The 20,699-nt window shown below is 38.7% G+C and overlaps 1 protein-coding gene across 1 annotated transcript in view; it reads right to left on the bottom strand.

Annotated features, from left to right (window-relative positions):
- The window catches only part of PTPN9 (protein tyrosine phosphatase non-receptor type 9), a 78,234-nt gene that overhangs the window by 12,144 nt on the left and 45,391 nt on the right, over positions 1-20,699 (bottom strand). The window contains exons 5-8 of the mRNA XM_045899661.3: positions 19,862-19,967; positions 11,853-11,963; positions 9,590-9,918; positions 3,068-3,161 (exon numbers count right to left, since the gene is read on the bottom strand). Of these exons, the coding sequence (XP_045755617.1) occupies positions 3,068-3,161; positions 9,590-9,918; positions 11,853-11,963; positions 19,862-19,967 (640 nt within the window). The remainder of the gene's footprint in view (positions 1-3,067; positions 3,162-9,589; positions 9,919-11,852; positions 11,964-19,861; positions 19,968-20,699) is intronic.

Raw genomic sequence — 20,699 nt, 5'->3', positions numbered from 1 at the left:
CAAAGTGTGACTGGAGAGGGAAGAAAGCTATACCTCATATCTAGCACCATCAACAGTATGGGCCAAACACCCAGGCTCCTTTACTACCTGAATTAACACAAAGCAACAGCCAGACAAATTCAGAAAGGTCTCAATGAACAGCTCTTGACTCATTCTCTTCTGGGGTCCTTCTCTTATCTCCTCGTGTCCTCAGTCTTATTTCAACATCATTAGCTATCAGGGAAATTACATAGGATTTTAATTTTTATTACTTTTATTATACCTTCTCACAAGATCTCTGCCAACATCCTTGCTGATAATCCAAGCTGGTAAAAGAGAAACACAGATGCAGCTACAGCGTCAAGTCGTAGTATAACTAGTTGAGAGTACCTAGCAGGTACTATGAATAGCAGAGGGTGTGGAGGGGAATAGGAGGACAAAAGACAAAAAGTTTCCATGTCAGACTAGAGAAAACTCATACTTGACTCCACTCTAGGGAGGTCAGAGTGACTCAAACCTGCAGGACCCAGGCAAGAAGGCATAGAAAAATATAAAGGATTTCCCTGGTACATGCCAGTCAACACTATTCTGTAAGTAATGTACAAGCTGTTACTCTTGGAACTACCTTCATGCTTTGAAAAGAAATACACTTCTTTAATGAAGACATACTATTTCTTTATAAATAAGGATACCAGCTTTCGGTATCCTTGTCTCTGAGAGCACTGGGAATTAAAATCAGCAATTTCAGAAGAATCATCAGAAATTAAAACTGAAAATGACCTCAGAGATAAAGTATAGATTTGGGGGCAAACTGAAATAGCAGAATCAAACCAAGTACACTATGTTATGGGCCAAGTTCAACAGAAACTGTGACTAATAGCTTTATAATTCCAGGAGCAAATCTGGTGAACAATTCACTAATAAACCTGAATCCACCATTTATTGTGGAAATAAAGCTTCTGCCAGTGTTTGCAGTAATGAAAGGAATTTAATTCAAGTGATGATCTTTAATTATAGGATGACTAGAATAGTCTGCTGGTACACTGGGATTCACTCATTCCTTCACAAATAATTTACTGAAGGTGTGATATGTACTGTTCTAGGTACTGGAGACACAGCAGTCAAGAAGACAGATAAATACAGCTGACTCCTGAGCCCCAACTTAACCATTATACACCACTCCTTGAGAGCATATACTTGATGATCTCAGTAAGAGTGATCAACTTACCTTAAGTCAGCCAGACTCTGAGTTAATGGTCCTGCAGGAAGACCCTTTTTTTTTTTTAAAGATTTTATTTATTTATTTGACAGAGAGAGAGAGACAGCGAGAGAGGGAACACAAGCAGGAGTGGGAGAGGCAGAAGCAGGCTCCCCGCTGAGCAGGCAGTCCTGGATCATGACCTGAGCCGAAGGCAGAAGCTTAACAACTGAGCCACCCAGCTGCCCCAGGAAGACCCTTTTGTAAGGGTCCTGGACAGGGCTATAAATGCAGTTTACACATGATCTTAGCCAAAAGGCCGAGGATCGATTGAATTCAGTTTATATACTTGAAATGGTAGGGTCAAAAGAGATTAAAACCATGATCCTAGGGTCCCGATCCACGTATCCTATATACCCAAATACAAGGCAACAATTTTCTCAAAAATTATCCCCCAGAGGGACGCCTACGTGGCTCAGTCCTTAAGCGGCTGCCTTCGGCTCAGGTCATGATCCCAGGGTCCTGGGATCGAGTCCCACATCCGGCTCCCTGCTCTGCAGGAAGCCTGCTTCTCCCTCTCCTACTCCCCTTGCTTGTGTTCCCTCACTCGCTGTGTCTCTCTCTGTCAAATAAATAAATTAATTAAAAAAAAAAATTATCCCCCAGAAAAAAGAGAGGGGATGTAACAAGTCCCTATAATGTGTGTCATGTTAAAGGGGCACTATTTAAATTTCTTTACTTTGAACAACAGCCTCAATCAATACTGTTTTTTTTTTAAGATTTTATTTATTTGACAAAGAAAGTGAGAGAGCACAAGCAGGGGGCGGGGCAGAGGGAGAGAGAGAAAAGCAGACTTCCCACTGAGCAGGGAACCCAATGCGGGGCTTGATCCCAGGACCCTGGGATCATGACCTGAGCTGAAGGCAGATGCTCAACCGACTGAGCCACCCATGTGCCCCAATGCTATTTTTTTGATGCATATGGAGGGCACCAGACAAAACTGGTATATCCAAAGGAAAAAGAAGAAATGTAACACATACTTAGTTGTTGACCTCAAAATTCTAAGTGTTGGATGATAAAGAGGACTTTAAAAAAGAATAAGTGAATGATTATGCTACAGAAAATGCATGAGATACAGGATGAAAGGAAAGAATAAGCTGTGTTAATGTTATGCTAATAGGTCTTTCTGGTTTAGGATAAGCTTTTCAGTCACAATACCATATACTTAAAAAGAAGTAAAAATTGAAAAAAAAAAAAAGAAGTAAAAATTGTGTGCTCTGGAAAACTGTTAGATTGACTCAGGAAGTGGCTCAAATGAGGGCAAAGACACTGATGTTAAAGGTGCATGTGAAGAGTTTCACTATAGTGTATATACGTGTGATTTTTTAACATGAAGATATGATCAAATTAATACATTAAATAATATAATCATTTGAACATTTTAACTCTATCCCTAGATATTTATGTGTACACTAGTTGTCCAAAGGTATTTTAAGATCTTCTAGATGAAAAAAATCATAGGTCACTTATAATTAGAGTTGCCTTGTATTGCTACATATACACTCATTAATATGATAGACAATAGGACTATAATTTTACAACTAAGGAGTAAATGGAGAAATAATTGACATTTATCAAGCATCTATGATATACCAGACCTTGCACTATCAGCATTTACATAAATTTTTCCATTTAATCTCCACTTCGTACTGTGAGATGGGCTTATAGGGACTTGCTTATGGTAACAGACTAACTTGTATATAGCAAAGTTAAAACGCCAATCTGATCTCTCTGGCTTAGAGTCCATGTTCTTTCTACTATGATACTAGTAAGCTTCACTTTGGAAAATTTCCCTAAGTGCTCCTGAAAATATAGCATTTATCTGTGTACCTGAGTGTGGCCACTTCGTTTGGTCAACTTCACTCTAGTTTGGTCCAGGCAGGGTACATCCCCATAGCGGTTCTTCTCTAGGTTTCCTGGAGACCTGAAGAAAATGAAACAGACAAACTAAAACAAAGACAAAGAAAAGGTGGAAGCAGCATGTATGTGTAAACACAAAGTCCAGCGGTGCAAAGGTGGGTATCCGTTACTGTTGGTGTTGGAGACATGGAGCAATGGTCTAGTCTATCCATATTCCATATCATTTAACATCTTTAATATGTATGTATTCCTGTGAAAATAAAGATTATTTCCATTCAAAAGAGAAAATGAGAGGGAAATAGGGATATTGCACCAAAAAAATCTGGCTGCTAAGAAACCTAAGTTCCAGTTGAACATGGTAGGTTGACAACATATGTTTGACTCCACTCTATCTTTTTTTTTTTTTTTTAAGATTTTATTTATTTGACAGAGAGACACAGCGAGAGAGGGAACACAAGCAGGGGGAGTAGGAGAGGGAAAGCAGGTTTCCCGCGGAGTAGGGAGACCGATGCGGGGCTCGATCCCAGGACACTGGGATCATGACCTGAGCCGAAGGCAGACACTTAACGACTGAGCTACCCAGGTGCCCTGACTCCACTCTGTCTTGTAGCCTCAGTATAAAGGCACTAATCAGTACAAACCCCAAAAGTGATGGCAGAGACTTCAGCAGATAAAGAGTGAAATCCATTTTGGCAGAGAGAAAACAGATGGAAGAATTTTGGCTGACTTGGCCAAATGCAGAAAACTAGGACCCACAGAGGTATCTACAGAGAGACACAATGACTCACTCTCACCAATCCCACACCCTGGAAAGCAAGGCGAGTCACAGGGTTAAAAACAGAGGAATAAGTGAAAATCTGAATGACAGACAGTGAGAATTCCCAGCCCTCTTCTCCCTATTCTCTCCTATCCTATACTTACATCAAGCTTGGACCCTCCCAAGCAAAAGAGTGGAGAATTCCTCTATGGAGGAAGTGAATAGCCCTACATTAAAGAATTCTGTCACCTAGAGTACACCAACAACAAGCTAGCTGATTATTTAAATTTGAAGATCACTCACACAAACAGCATTTCCAAGCAGCTTTTAAGGACCTCCCCCTCAACAGTGTAAACTAACAGCCAAAGATCTCCAGATAATTACAGAAGGCTCCAACACAAAAAAGAAACCAATCAAACACATGGCAGGGAAAAAGCACAAAAGAGTGTCAGTAAGAAAAAATAAGTTCTAAAAGGCTATAATTAATACCCTCAGACAGAAAAAGGTACTATATCTATGAAACAAAAATAGGATGCTATGAGAAAGGAACAGAGAAGAAAAGCTCTTGGAAAATAAATAGGATATCCAAAGTAAAAACTTTAATAGAAGAGATGAAAAAGAAAGTTGAAGAAATTTTCCAGAATAAAACAAAAAGTCAAAGTGATGAAAAATATAAGAAAAATTTAAGAAAACAAGACAATCATTCCAGAGCAGGAGTCAGCAACCTGTTTTCGTAAATAAGAATTTTATTGGAACACAACCAAGCCTGTCAGTTTAGTACTGTCTATGACTTTTTTCACACTATAATGGCAGAGTTGATTACACTTGCAATAGAGATTGTAAAGGCCCACAAGCCTAAAATATTTACTATTTTGCCCTTCAAGAGAAAGTTTGTCAATCTCTGATCTAGGAGATCCAACCAGACTGAGAGAAATAGTCCAGAAAGAGAGCACTGACATAATACAAGGAAAGAGAGAATGAAAAACAACTAATGTAAAAAAAAAAAAGTCCTAGAACTAAAAACACAAGCCTTCAGAGTGCAAGAACCTATCAAGAACCCAATAAAATGAATGAAAAAAAGGACCCACACCAAGCAAGAAATATCACTGTGAAATTTTTAAATGGAAAGACAGAGATTATCTAAAAATGTCCAAAATGTCTTGAGAAGGAATAAGAATAACATCAGACTGTTTAGTTGCATTGCTACTAATTAAAAAGGGATTGTTTTAAAAGTTCTGTGGTACAATTATTTCCAACCTAGAATTCTATGCTCTAACAAAACTAAGTAAAGAAAGAAGATGGGGGAACCAGGAAACAAGAGCCAATAAAGGAAAGTGGGGGCGGAAATCAGGAAAAAGTCCAGACAACACCAACCTCAGTTTAGACTGGAGCAAAACCCCAAAAACTTCTGGAAGTGAAGTCTCCAAGGGAAAAAAAACCAAAACAATCAATTCATTATCTGATATATTTGACCACTTGGAAAATACTAATAATAGTGTAAAATAAATTTGATTAAGCATAGGGAAAAAAATAAAGATAGGAACATGGAAAAGTAAAAACAGATGAAAAAATTAGGTAACTGGGGCGCCTGAGTGACTCAATCAGTTAAGTGTCTGCCTTCAGCTCAGATCATGATCTCAGGGTCTTGGGATCGAGCCCCGCATCGGGCTCCCTGCTTGGCGGGGAGTGCTTCTCCTCTCCCTCTGTACTTCCTTTCTCTCTTAAATAAATAAGTAAAATCTTTAAAAAAATTTTTTTTAAATTAGGTAATTAACTCCAGAAGAAACAAGAAATTGAATTGATAAAACTTAATATATTTGATTTCATAGAAGCCCATCTCTGCGTTAGAAAAATTTACAAAGCCATAATAATTTAAACAATGACTATTGATTTAATAAAAAAAAATATGACATAATTATATTGGAAAAACAGTGAAAAGTGAACTGGAGACAGGGTGTTAAGAACCAAATGCTTACCTACCATAAAAATCAATGAAGAGTATTTTAAGTATTTTATTTAGAATCATAGAAGAAATACCAGAAGAAACAGCTATTAAGAGTTGAAAATGGGGGTGCCTGGGTGGCTCAGTCTTTAAGCCGTCTGCCTTCAGCTCGGGTCATGATCCCAGGGTCCCGGGATCGAGCCCCGCATCGGGCTCCCTGCTCAGCGGGAAGCCTGCTTCTCCCTCTCCCACTCCCCCTGCTTGTGTTCCCTCGCTCGCTGTGTCTGTCAAGTAAATAAATAAAATCTTAAAAAAAAAAAAAAAGAGTTGAAAATGGATACCTAGAGGAACCAAGGGTAAGGCAGGGGATTGCTATTAATTTTTTTTTTTAAGATTTTATTTATTTATTTGACAGAGAGAGATATAGTGAGAGAGGAAACACAAGCAGGGGGAGTGGGAGAGAGAGAAGCAGGCTTCCCGCCGAGCAGGGAGCCCGATGCGGGCTCGATCCCAGAACCCTGGGATCATGACCCGAGCCAAAGGCAGACGCTAAACGACTGAGCCACCCAGGCGCCCAGGGATTGCCATTAATTTTAGCATTCCTATTCTTCGGTACTATTTTGTTTTAAAAAAAAAGCTGTACATATATTGATCAAGAAGCAAAAAAAATTACTAAAATATAAATATTACTCTAATATAAAATAATATTCTATTGTTCATAGTTACCAACAAATATGTAATGGAATAAGCAAAATAGTCTGGAAGGAAATGTACCGTATTCATACTAGTTGCTGCTTCTGGGGAAGAGGGGAGAACTGAGGGTGAGAATTAGAAGGGATTTACAATGAATTCCTTCTTTTATTTTTTATTTTTTTAAAGATTTTATTTATTTGACAGAAACAGCACAAGAAGAGGGAGAGAGAGGGAGAAGCAGGCTCCCTGCTGAGCGAGGAGCCCGATGCAGGACTCGATCCCAGGGCCCTGGGACCATGACCCCGGCCGAAGGCAGCCGCTTAACCGACTGAGCCACCCAGGCGTCCCTGAATTCTTTCTTTTAATAACAAAAAAAGATGGAGCAAATATGACAAAATATTAAAAATTGTCAGTATTAATTCTGGTGACAGGAACATAGTTGTTTATCACGTTATATTCTGTACTTTTCCATATTTTAAAAAATTCCCTCTTCCCACACAAATAAGTCCAGCTGATATTTTACAAAATCCCAAGAACAATTCAATGGAGGAAGGACTTTTCAGCAAATGGAGCAATTGGATATCCACAGACACACGCAAATGTGTGTGCACATACACACACTCAACATCAACCTAAACCTTACCTCTTAAACAAAAATTAATTCAAATGGATCACAGACTTAAATAAATGTGAAACATAACACTATCAAATGTTTAGAAAAAAAGGAGAAAATCTTTGGAATCTAGGGTTACATGTTCTTAGATTTGACATCAAGAGTGTGATCCATACAAGGGAAACTTGATTAAAGAACTTTATCAGAATAAAAACTTGTGCTTCACCAGGGACCATGTTAAGAGGATGAAAAGATAAGCTACAGACTAGAAGAAAATATCCGCAAGCCATGTATCCAACTAAGAACATACATCTAGAATATATTTAAAAAAACCTCAAATCTCAATAGTTTAAAAAAAAAGTCCAAATGGAAAATGGGAAAAAGGTATGACATTTTACAAAGAGGATATATAGATGGTAAATAAGCACATGAAAAGATGTTCAATATCATTAACTACTAGAGAAATGTAAATTACACTGACAATGGGACCTCATTGCACACCTATTAGGACAACTAAAACAGAAAATGGTGTTGGCAACAGCAACTGCTGGTGAGGATGCCAAGAAACTGGATCATTCAGACATTGCTAGGGTACGTCAAATGGTACAGCCGCTCTGGAAAAAGCTGGGCAGTGTCTCATCAAACTAAGTATCTAATTACCATATGACCTAGCCATCACACTCTTGGACATTTATCCGAGAGCAATGCAAACTTGTGTTCATACAAAACCTAGACACAAACATTCATAGCAGCTTTACTTTAAATGCCAGAAACTCTAAATAACCTAGGTGAACAGTTAAACCATTCATACCATGGAATAGTACTTAGCAATAAAAAGGAATGAACTATCGATACATGTAACAACAACTTGGGTGAATCTCCAAGGAATTATACTGAGGGAAAAAAGCCAATCCCAAAAGGTTACTTATGGTATGATTCCATTTATATAAGAACATTCTTGAAATGAAAAACTACAATAACAGAGACCAGATTAGTGGTCTAATCTAATCAGAATCTAGTCAGAACAAAGTTAGGAATCCCCAAGTCAAGTATGCATCCTCTTAGAGCAGCCCAGTACTCCTCTCTGTTCCATAATACTTCCTTGATTCAAAAGTACAGGGGGAGGGGCGTCTGGGTGGCTTAGTCATTAAGCGTCTGCCTTTGGCTCAGGTCATGATCTCGGAGTTCTGGGATCGAGCCCCGCATCAGGCTCCCTGCTCCTCGGGAAGCCTGCTTCTCCCTCTCCCACTCCCCCTGCTTGTGTTCGAACCCTCTCTTGCTGTCTCTTTCTCTCTCAAAAAATAAATAAAATCTTAAAAAAAAAAAAAGTTCGGGGGAAAAACTGGTTGGGAGAAAGACTGGATGCATATAGAGGTTGTGAACTGCTAAGAAAGAAACAGCTGTGTGGGAGAAAAGGACACTCTCTCCACTTTGATATATGCTTGCTTTTTTTTTTTTCCCCTCTTTGCTTTGCATTCTTGCTCTGCCTATTGACTTTCTTCTCAAGTGTTTCTTCTCTCTTACTGGTTTCCTAACTCATTCTTTTCCCTCTTTCCTTTTGCTAAGTCTCTCTCTGCATCTTCTTTACAGTACACTGACTAAGCTGGACAGGAATTACAAGGGGCAAGACGTATTCACGGAATCATGGATACCTAAAACATTTAAGCTACACAAGCAGGTGGATATCAGAGTCTAACATCATGTATTACACATAGGAAAACTGGGGTGCAGGCAAGGGAAATAACCTGCATAAATCACAGAAGGGATTTTGGGCTATGCTGGAACTTGAGCCTGGGACAGTTACTCTAGTTTTCAACAGAGAGACAGAAATTTCTACTGCAGCCAATGAAAACAGGGTAAAACGAGAGCAGTAAGAAAAATGATCTATGCCCTATGGCCAACAATAGTTACAAAGTAATTATGAACCAGTTATAAACTAGCCAGGTAGTTCTGTAGTAAGATTTGGATAGAAAGAAAATCCTACAAGGCCAAATTCCTAAGAGTTAACTCTTTTCTCTTACTGACTGTGGATTATTTTAAATGCACCAGCACCCCTCCTAAGAAAGTAATGTTATACTATAAATGCTCTAGGGAGAAACTGCCCAAATGTAAGGTCCAGAGATCACACTGAAGACAGGAATAGAGAGCCTACATTTTTGAACCCACTTTTTTGAACCTATATTTTGAACCTATTTTCTTCCCCAAAACATTTGCATTCAGGAAAATCTTTTATGCATCCATTATTACATGGTTCCCCTGTTGGTACTAAAGGACCTTCAGAAATTCAGAATATAGGATATTGGCAATAGGCACCAAAGCAGGAGGTGCCTCTTTCTGGATGAGAGAACCATCATCTGAGTGAGACTGATGCTCCTTAACACAAGGAAGAGCCTCTGTTAAAGGAAATGAGATGTGGATGGAGCTGTTGCCAGCATGCACCAGAAGCATGTTGGTAACCCACTGTCGGCCCAAACTTTTCCTACTTACATAGAACAGTGGAAAGTGCCAACAGGGTTCTCACGGCGGATGTCTTCATACTCCTCATATATCCCCCGCTTTTGCCTGGTGCTAACATAGTCCATCAATTCTTGGATGGTCATGGCGTGGGGGCCTGGAACATGTACTGAGTCCCAGTCTAAGGCAGGAGGGAGGGAGAACAGGATGATCTCATCGAAGGGGTCTGGGTGGCCATTCATCTGGGGAAGAAACTGGAAATTCCAAGTCGCGAGGTCAATTTTGACGTACCCACCCAGGTTTTCTGGAAGGCACTCCCTGGGCAGGTGCTGGGTGACCTCAGATGTCTTTAATATCTGAATCTGGAAAGCCAGAAAGAACCATGTGAGTATGGACAGGAAAAAAAGACAGTGAAGATAAAGAACAAATGTGTTTATATTAGGTTTGAAGAATGGGATGAGATTTGCTTGAAATACTTGGTATACTTGTAAAAGGAGTAGACTGCATTTCATCTGCCTGGGATTAAAGTCCTATAATTTCCCCAAAGGTCTGACTTCCTAGAATGTATATCAAATTCACTCCTAGAATTTGTCCCTACCTTTTTAAAGATTTTATTTTTAAGTAATCTCTACACCCAACATGGGGCTCAAACTCACGACCCTGAGATCAAGAGTCATGCACTCTACTGACCGAGCCAGTTAGTGCCCCGGGAGCCTCGTTATATACCTCAAAAGGAAGGTACATTTAACAAAGCCTTTATACTATTAACAACGCTTCCCAGTGACATCTCATGCAGGTATTTGCCATTTTGATTATTAAGAATGCACAGGCAGTGATTTTTTTTGGTCAACTCCATACTAAGGTAACCAACTCTAAGCCTGGTGCTTTACTCACAGCTCAGTATGGATGTTCTCAAAGGTAGCTTTCTAGGAAAATAACACTAGACCAGTCACCCAATACAGGGTAGCCCAGGAAAACTGCCAAAAAAGTAATCCTAATTCTGCTCTCTGCTTAGACACAGCCTTACTGGACAAAATTGGCCTAGTTAGTTTTTCATGAAATCTGTGTGAAATGGGAATGTTTGTCACTCTTGCTGTTGTCCCTTCTTGGAATGCCCTCTTTTCCTCCTCGGCCTCTTCATGGACAAGCTTATAAAGCTCACCTCTTCTGTGAAGCCCTCCCTGACTGCTCGATACAATATTCTCCTTTGTGCTCCTGTAGGGCCACAGTTCTCTGTACATGTCTACCTCTGTGTTCCCTATCAGGAACATGAGCTCCGTAAGGGTAAGGAAAATCTCACTCCATTTTTAATTCCCAGGGCCCAGAGCCTGGACTGTAAAGGTGCGCATATATTTTGAGTTTATACACACATTAATACTTCTATATAACAAGTGCAAGAATTTGCCTAAGGAGTCCTCTATCAAAGAGTACCTTGGAAAAGATTTCTCCTACTCTCCTTCAATAGATCCCTAAGTACTTCCACAGAGCCAAACGTCTTCAGTTTCCCCTCTCCAACACAAGTCTCCCCAGCTATAGAGATCTGCATTGTTGTTGATATAACCTCGTAATTCTATACTACAAAAATCTCTAATAATATTTCACAACAACTATAATTAGATTGTGTCAATGTTTCATGTGCCCTTTCTTTCAAGGGTGAGAAATGAAAGAATGAATAAAACCATAATCTTTCAGTCCTAGAATACTCAGGGGTAATAACAGAATTACGATAATTTTAGACAACACTTTTGAAGTTAGGAAGCAGCAGGGTGTTTTAAGAGAAAATGCCAGTAATGGAAGTAGACATATAAAGAAATATAGTGAGAAATTCTCCTCCACCATGCTGGTGGTCAAAGGACAGATTAATATTTATACTTGAACAAATTCAAACACCAGTTCAACTAAGTCTATTAGAAATCGTTAAATATGCATGAAGAGCACTAGGCTAATTTTTGGAAGGAGTAGCTATCCCTAAGTTATCCACGGGACACACTCCTTCAGTGCTATCTCTATGTAAGGTGCTATGGAGGGAGAGTGCCAGACAAACTATGTCTAGCTCCTAACTTCAAAGAACTTGTAGTACAGTGAGAGAGGAAGCCTGTACTGACCTGAGTAAAGAATAAAGCAGAGAATATAAGTGGATACACTAACAGAAGCAGAAAGCACTTTAAGAGACAGGCCGGAAGAATTTTATTGAAGGTAAAAAATTAATTGGCAGGTTTCAACAGTAGAAATGGGAAGTTCACCACCTTCTTCAAATAACCACCTCCACCTACAAATAAAATAAAGCATGCCTTACCCTCTCCCGGACTTTGTCCTTCAGGAGGAGGCTGATGATGGAATAGGGCACTCGGAACCATATTGGTGCTCCCACAATCAGTACTTTTTTCAAACGAGCAGGAAATGCTCCCTGTGGAGAACACACATGAAAATTTAAAGATATCAATTAAGGCACTGGAATCTGTGACTGTTCAAACCCAGAGTGTAGGTTTTCTGCTCTTTTCCCCATCCTTACCCAGCAGGGGGAGTCTAAAGCCTAATTCAGGTTTCATTTCAGTAATTACAGAAGTGGTTAAAAATTTTAAAATTATACACCTGAAACTAACATAAAACTGTATGTTAACTATATTGGAATTAAAATTAAAAGCTCAATAAAAAAATTAAAAGGTGATTTACTTTTTAAAAAAAATTTGACAGAGAGAAAGAGAAAGAACACAAGCAGGGGGAGCAGCAGGCTGAGGGAGAAGGAATCAGAGGGAGAAGCAGACTCCCCGATGAGCAGAGCCTGACACGGGGCTGGAACCCAGGACACTGGGATCATGACCTGAGCAAAAGGTAGATGCTTAACCAACTGAGCCCACCCAGGCACTTTTAAAAGTTCCAATGTTATGTTCTTGTGAACATAAGCTTTATGGATCAAAAATTGATACTGACTCTTGTCAGTATATATGTGTGCGTCTTTTAAGTTCTGCTTATTAAAACTTTAAAAAAGGGGCGCCTGGCTTGTCAGTCCATGGAGCATTGCAAACTCTTGATCTGGAGTTGGTGAGTTCAAGCTCCATGTTGGGTGTAGAGATTACTTAAAAGTAAAATAAAATCTTGGGGCACCTCTGTGGTGCAGTTGGTGAAGTGTCCAACTCTTGGTTTTGGCTCATGTTGGGATCTCAGGGTTGTGAGATCCAGCCTGGTGTCAGGCTCTGCTCTCAGAGCAGAGTCTGCTTAAGACCCTCTCTCCCTCTCCCAGGTGCTACCCTATGCACTCTCTCTCTCTCTCAAATAAATAAATAAATCTTTAAAACAATAAAATAAAATCTTTTAGAAACTTTAGGAAAAATTAGATCATGAATAAACAGAACATGAAAGAAACATCTCTCATAACCTTTTATTCTGACATCTGTGTGTTTATAATTCTTTTTTACCCATCTCTTCATCTAGTTATGTATTCATTTATTCAGTCAATAAATATAATCTAGTGGGCACAAGGGCAAATGAAATCTAAAGGGAAGGAGACACCCTGATCTGCACAAAGCACAAAAATAAAAAATTAGTCATTCCTAATTCACAGCTCTAGGTTTCATTTAGTTTAATATCCCAGCCCTTCTCACAGGCAGGGATACCAAGTAACTGGGAAGAAATTATTCCGAAGGAATCAAAAAAACAAAAAAGACAACAAAAAAGAGGAAATTGTAGTTAAGTATCTTCTACCACTTTCTCCCTATTCTTTTTCAAAAGACTGATTCTCAATTTGACATGTCACTCTCTGGCTACTCTTCCACTGATTTTGGGGGTCCACAAACATTCCCAATAGAGAATATACAGTATCTAAAACAAAATGCTCCATATTCCTCCTCACTAAAGTCTGAGATACAACAATTTAAGGGAAACTGGATGGCTCAGTTGGTTAAGCATCTCTTCATTTCAGCTCAGGTCATGATCTCAGAGTCGTGAGATGCAGCCCCGCATTGGACTCTGTGCTCCATGCAGAGTCATGCAGAGTCGGCTTGAGTTCCTCTCTCTACCTCTCTCTGCCCAACCCCCCGCTTGCATGCATGTGCTCACATGCACTCTCTCTCTCTCTAAAATAAATAAATAAATAAACTCTTCAAACGGCAACAATTTATTTCAGGATCTAAATAGCCAAGGCCCCTGCCAAGTCAAAAAGCAGTCTGGAAAAATACCTATATTTCCACAAAATGATAACTAAAAAGCAGAAGCCATTATATCTACTTCTTCAGAGCAAAGAACTACATACTCAGGCCTGTTCCATTTAAATGACTGTATAGCATCCACATATACTGTTGATGGGATAGTAGTTACATCTTCTAGAAGGCACCTAGCATTATATATCCTTAAAAACGTGCATATTTGGGGCACCTGGGTGGCTCAATCGTTAAGTGGCTGCCTTCGGCTCAGGTCATGATCCCAGGGTCCTAGGATCGAGCCCCGCATCGGGCTCCCTGCTCAGCGGGAAGCCTGCTTCTCCCTCTCTCACTCCCCCTGCTTGTGTTCCCTCTCTCGCTGTCTCTGTCAAATAAATGAATGAAATCTTTAAAAAAAAATGTGCATATCCTCTGGTCCATTTCTGAGACTATCCTAAGGAAATAACCAGAAACACAAAGATTTATGAACAGAAATGTTTATTGCATCTTTATTTTTGATAGTTAAAAATAGTACTTTAAAACTGGAAAGAATATATATGTCTGAAAATGGGTAGGGGTTAACAAAAATGGTATTATCCTATAATAAGATTATATAACCTTTAAAATGAAGATTTCAAAGATTTTTTTGCCACTATGGAAAATGCTCACAATATAATCTTAATTAAACTAAACAGGATCAAAACTATAACCTTAATTTTGTTTTAAAAATGACACACACATTGGGCGCCTGGGTGGCTCAGTTGGTTAAGCGACTGCCTTCGGCTCAGGTCATGATCCTGGAGTCCCTGGATCGAGTCCCGCATCGGTCTCCCTGCTCGGCAGGGAGCCTGCTTCTGCCTCTGACCCTCCCCCCTCTCATGTGCTCTCTCTCTCTCATTCTCTCTGTCTCAAATAAATAAATAAAATCTTTAAAAAAAAAAAAATGACACACACATTTATACTTTCACAGAGAAAAAAGATTATAAGAATTATATCAAAAGTTCAATAGTTTATCTCTGAAAAGATGAGTGGTTTTGGTTTTTGTTTTTTAAAGATTTTATTTATTTATTTGACAGAACACAAGCAGGGGAGCGGGAGAGGGAGAAGCAGGCTCCCCACTGAGCAGGGAGCCTGATGTGGAGCTCAAACCCAGGACCCTGGGATCATGACCTGAGCCGAAGGCAGACGCTCAACGAACTGAGTCACCCACGCGCCCCAGATTATGAGTTGTTTTAATTTTATTCTTCTATTGTATTTTCTATAATTCTTTGTATTACTTTTATTTTTTACAACCTTATTTAAAATGTTTATATCCTGGGGCACCTGGGTGGCTCAGTTGATTAAGCGTCGCCTTCTGCTCAGGTCATGATCCCAGAGTCCTGGGATCAAGCCCCATGTCGGGCTCCCTGCTCAGGGGGAGCCTGCTTCTCTCTCTCTCCGCTGCTCGTGCTCTCTCTCTCGCTATCTCTCTCTCTCTCAAATAAGTAAATAAAATCTTAAAAAAAAGAAGATATGAATATAAAAGTGTTTGTTGAAAGAATTTTATTATAAAAAATGGGAAAAAATATCCAACAACATAGAAATGGTTAAATAAATTATAGTAAATACAGGATAGACTATTATTCAGCAATTACAAATATTCATAAAATAAACTTTTTGGAGCTTATTGTATATTGAAATTGTATGAACATAATTAAGATCATATTGAAAAACATCTAGAAGAAAGTGCCATACACCAAAATGTCAACAGTGTTTATTTCTGCATAATATAAATCTTAATGTCTGAGTTGTCCAAAATTTTCTACAATGAAAATTTTTTTCTGATTATAACAGTATTTTAAGTAAAAGATAAATTATGAAAAAAATTAGCCACCCTATAAATAATAATCAGCATAAAATTATAATGGTAAAAACATCTGATTTATAATAATTCTTAGGCACACATAGGCTATTTCTATCCCTCTCTTTTTCTCCCTGTAAGTTACTGGTCTTACAAAAAAGATAATTTATCCTTGGTGTCTGCTGTGTTTTTAAATACATGAATATATTTTTTTAGCCTAGGAATAAACTACATAAGACACATGTAACATAGATAAAGTAATTTTAAAACTTTGTTGAAAGACCTAACAAGGAGCACCTGGGTGGCTTTAGTAGGTTGAGGGTCAGACTCTTGGTTTTAGCTCAGGTCATGATCTTAGGGCCATAGGCTCTAAGCTCAGCACGAAGTCTGCCAGGGATTCTCTCTCTCCCTCTCCCTCTGCCCCTTCCCACCCCCCCCCCCAAATAAATTTTTAAAATCTTAAAAAAAAAAAGACATAACAAAAGACTTTTTAAAAAGTATAGCATTCTTTTTTAAAATTAATTACTAGAGAGAGAACATAAGCTCGAGGGGCAGAGGGACCCAGAGAGACAATCTCAAGCAGGCTCTGCATTGAGCACAGAGCCCTAAGTGGGCCCCATCTCAAGACGTGAGCTGAAACCAAGAGTCTGACGCTTAACTGACTGTGCCACCCTCGCACCCCAAAAAGTATAGCTATTCTTGGATGGGAGATAAAAAATTATAAAGATGTCAATTCTCCCTAAATTAATTTAATTCATTATAGCCAAATGAAATCCAGAGTCTTTCATTTCCCCAAACTTGACTGAATGACTCTAAAGTTCATCTCATCAAAAGATGATGATTTTTTAAAAAAATTTTCTCAGAGGCGCCTGGGTGGTTCAGTCGTTAAGCATCGGCCTTCAGCTCAGGTCATGATCCCAAGATCCTGGGATCGAGCCACTCAGCCCCTCCCCAGCTCATTCTCCCTCTCTCTCAAATAAGTAAATCTTTAAAAAGAATTTTTTTTCTCATCAAATTTAGATCTAAAATTTGGAAAAAGTGGGTACCCTCTGTGCAATGGCACTGGGGTGTCTGAGGGAGGGGGTAAGAGACATTTCCTTGAATTGCTTTTTAATTGCTTTTATAATAAAAAAAAGAACGAGGGGGTGTCTGGCTGGCTCAGTCAGTAGAGCATGCAGGTTTTTTTTTTTTTTTTTTAAGTAATCACTACACTCTACATGGGACTCAAACTCACAACCCTAAGATACGGAATCACATTCCCCACCTACTGAGCCAGCCAGGCACCCATGAGTATGTGACTCTTGATCTCAGGGTTGTGAGTTCTAACCCCATGTTGGGTGTAGAGATTACTTAAAAATAAAATAAGGGGAGCCCGGGTAGCTCAGTGGGCTAAGCGTCTGCCTTCAACTCAGGTTATGATCCCAGGGTCTTGGGATCCAGCCCCGCAAAGGGCTCTCTGTTCAGTGGGGAGTCTGCTTCTCTCTCTCCCTTTGCCTCTCACCCCACCTTGTGCTCTCTCTCTCTTGCTTGCTCTCTCTCAAATAAATAAAATCTTAAAAACAAATTTAAATAAAAGCAAACAAAAGTACATGTAAAAAGAATAAAAATGCAAAAAATATAGTCAAAACACCTTTTAGAAATAAGAGTGTGACAGGAAGCTTGACCTATGAGATATTAAACTTTATTTAAGACTATAATAAATAAAACAGTGCATATATTGGTCTAGATGGCTAGATCAATAGAAAAGAGTGTCAGAATAGACATGCCTACCATGGGAATTTAGTGTAATATAAAGGTATTATCTCAAATGAGTAGAAAAAAAAATGTTTTAGTTAGTAAATGTTGCCTGGATAGCTATTTGAAAGCAAATTATTTTATCTATAATATTATGTATCATATATGATATATATTATTAAATAAAGTATATAGAGTATACGAAGATTACAATGAAAAAATAAAGAAAACATGGCAGTATGAGAAAAGACACCATAAAATTGAGTAAGAAACTATAAAAAATGCTGGTAACACATACTTAGTAATATATTTTTTTTACTTAATAATATTTTTAGTAACAACTCTTATAAACTAATAAGAGATAAACACTTTTGTAAAAAATTGGGTAGAGTATATGAGGGGGGCCTGGGTGGCTCAGTAGGTTGAGCAACTGACTCTTGGTTTTGGTTCAGGTCATGATCTCAGGGTGGTGCCCCAGGCTCTGCGCTTAGCGGGGAGTCTGAGATTCTGTCTCTCCCTCTACCTCTGCCCTTCCCCCAACTTGTGTGTGCTCGCTCTTGTGCACCCTCTTCTCTCTCTAAAATAAATAAATATTTTTAAAAAATTGAGTAAAGTATATGAAAAGAAAAAATATTTAAATAGCTCTTGGCAATAAACATGAAAATACACTGAAGCTCATCAGTAATAAGAGAAACACCACAAAAACGTGAATATGATTAAAATCCAAATAACAGGGGCGCCTGGGTGGCTCAGTTGTTAAGCGTCTGCCTTCGGCTCAGGTCATGGTCCCAGGGTCCTGGGATCGAGCCTCGCATCGGGCTCCCTGCTCTGCGGGAGTCTGCTTCTCCCTCTCCCACTCCCCCTGCTTGTGTTCCCTCTCTTCGCTGTCTCTCTCTCTGTCAAATAAATAAATAAAATATTAAAAAAAAAAAAAATCCAAATAACAAATCAATGTTGATAAAACTGGTGAAAAAGGATGTTGATGGGAGTGTAAATCTGAGCTAAGTTTTTAGAGGGCTATTTGGCAGTATTAATCAAAATTTAAATGTGTGAACTCTTTGACCCTACAAATCTGCTTCTAGCAATTTATCCTGAGGAAATGATTGGTCAAACAGACAAAAATGTATGTAAAACAATACTTACTGAAGCCTTTATAGTAACACACAAAAAATGGCATGAACTTCATTTTTTCTGCTTGATATATCCATAAAAAGAATACTCTACTGCCATTAAAAAAAGTGAGGAAAGGGGTGTCTGACCCGCTTAGCTGCTAGAACACGCAGCCCTTGATCTCAGGGTTGTGAATTCAAGCTCCACGTGGGGTGCAGAGCTTACTTAAAAAAAAAAAAAAGTGAGAGAGAAAAGAAATGAGTAATAGCTATATGTACTGACATAGAAGGATGACGAAGACACAACTGTTAAGTAAAAAATGGCAAGTTATAACCATTGGATATAGTATTACTCCATATTTGTAAAGAAAAAAAAATCATATATCATCCTCATCAATAAAAAGAACTGAATCACAGCTAAATGCCATAATAGGGATTTTAGTAATATGATGATGAGTGACCAATGGAAGTACCAGAAAACAACATGCAATAATAATACTCTATATACTCTGTTATAAACCTGTAACAGCACTTCTAAAAAATCTAGTTCCACAGTAATCCCAAGTTAGATCCTAGAACAAAGGCTGCATAGGCTCCTAGATCAATGATTTTCAAACTGCAAGTTGTCAATCAATGGGTCCTCAAATTAATTTAGTAACTCACGACTAACTTTTTAAAAATATGAAATAGAATAATTAAAGTGACTGCACATAGTAAGGGGTAAAGTTTGTTTTGTGAAACTTTTTTGTTCTGTGTATAAATATGTACACAAAGATCTACACACCTTCCTCATCCTGGGACTCTGAAATCTAAACAGCTCTGAAAACCTCAATTTTCTTTTGAAGTCTGGTGCAAGAATTCATGGAGCAACAAAATCTGACCTGAAATGCCACAGGCTATTATAGCCTTTATTGTTCTCCACTCATTATGAATAATACATTTCACTGCAAAAATATTAATGTGTTTGATTATAAAGTGGCACATATACCATATTATCTTTTAAAGTTCGAAAGATTACAAAATACCTCTGGACTTACGAGTTTGGGATAAGAGAGTAAGAACTTATCTATATATAGAACTCCACACGTATGTGTATAGGTTAGTGTACATATACTTTTGTGTATGAAGTCAACATGTAAAACCTATTTCTGACTAGATGGAGACAAAAAGTCTGAAAATCATTGGCTATGTGACATTTTTCAAACACTAGACATACCTAGGCCTTCATTCTTATTCTACACAACTCCAGGAAAGGGGCAATGCTCCTTTATGACTCAGAATGTTCCTGTGCATTTTCTTTTTTAATTCCTCCCACTTCACTTTTAAGACCATTTTGTATTCTGAGGAAGCACATATTGGTCATCATTTACAGGTGACCTTTACACTGAACATAATGTCTGAAGTTTACATCATTCCTAAGTCTCCCAAAGAACAAAAAAAAGTATCCCAACCAGTGAAGAATTGAGGGGTCCTCTCATAGCCTTACCTTCAGCAGGTTTAGGACTTTCTTGCCAAGATCCAGCTCAAAGTTGGTATAATTAGAACCACACATGTCATAGATAAACACCAGTCCATTCCTCTGAGTTTCAAAGCTGTAAACCAACCATTGAGCAAAAACATTTATAAGTAATAAGATAGATGAGGGTTGAAAGCCTAGGGCAAAAAACTGAGTTATGGGACACATGTGGGACCAAAATATAACTGGTCTTACAAAAAGATGATTTATCTTTGGTATCTGCTATACTTCTTATGATATTATGATTTTATAATAAAAAATATATATTTGGTTGCTGGCACAGAGCTCCTTTAAAACTCTTGGAATTTCGTAAGTGAAGAGTTAAAGGTATCTTTTGTGATGTTAATGAGACAACTGGAAAGCCCCTGGGTCACATAAGGATGGGGGTGGTTGCCAGGGGAACCAATCTTGTGATTACAGAGGGTTGGTACTTTCATCCCACACCCCGCCTCCCCCACCTCCAGGGAAGAGAAGGGGATGAGAGATTGAGTTCAATCTCAAATGGCCAATGATTTAATCAGTCATGCTCATGTAATGAAGCCTCCATAAAAACCGAAAAGGTTTAGGGTTTGGAGCTTCCAGATGGAGGTACTGAAAAGAGTGGCCCTCTCAGAGAGGGCATGGAAGCTCTAAGCCCCTTTCACCATACCTTTCCCTATGCATCCCTTCCATCTAGCTATTTTGAGTTATGTCCTTTTATAATAAATTGGTAACCTAGTAAGTAAAATGTTTCTCTGAGTTCTGTGAGCCACTCTAGTAAATTCACTGAACCTAAGAAGGGGGTTGTTGGAAACTTCAATCTATATAG

The sequence above is a fragment of the Mirounga angustirostris genome, unplaced genomic scaffold (assembly GCF_029215605.1).
Source record: "Mirounga angustirostris isolate CCGP_5_RB_7025 unplaced genomic scaffold, mMirAng1.0.hap1 SCAF_9, whole genome shotgun sequence".
Taxonomy (NCBI): domain Eukaryota; kingdom Metazoa; phylum Chordata; class Mammalia; order Carnivora; family Phocidae; genus Mirounga; species Mirounga angustirostris.
The sequence above is the reverse complement of the archived record's forward strand: the minus strand, read 5'-3'. Positions and strand labels throughout refer to the sequence as shown.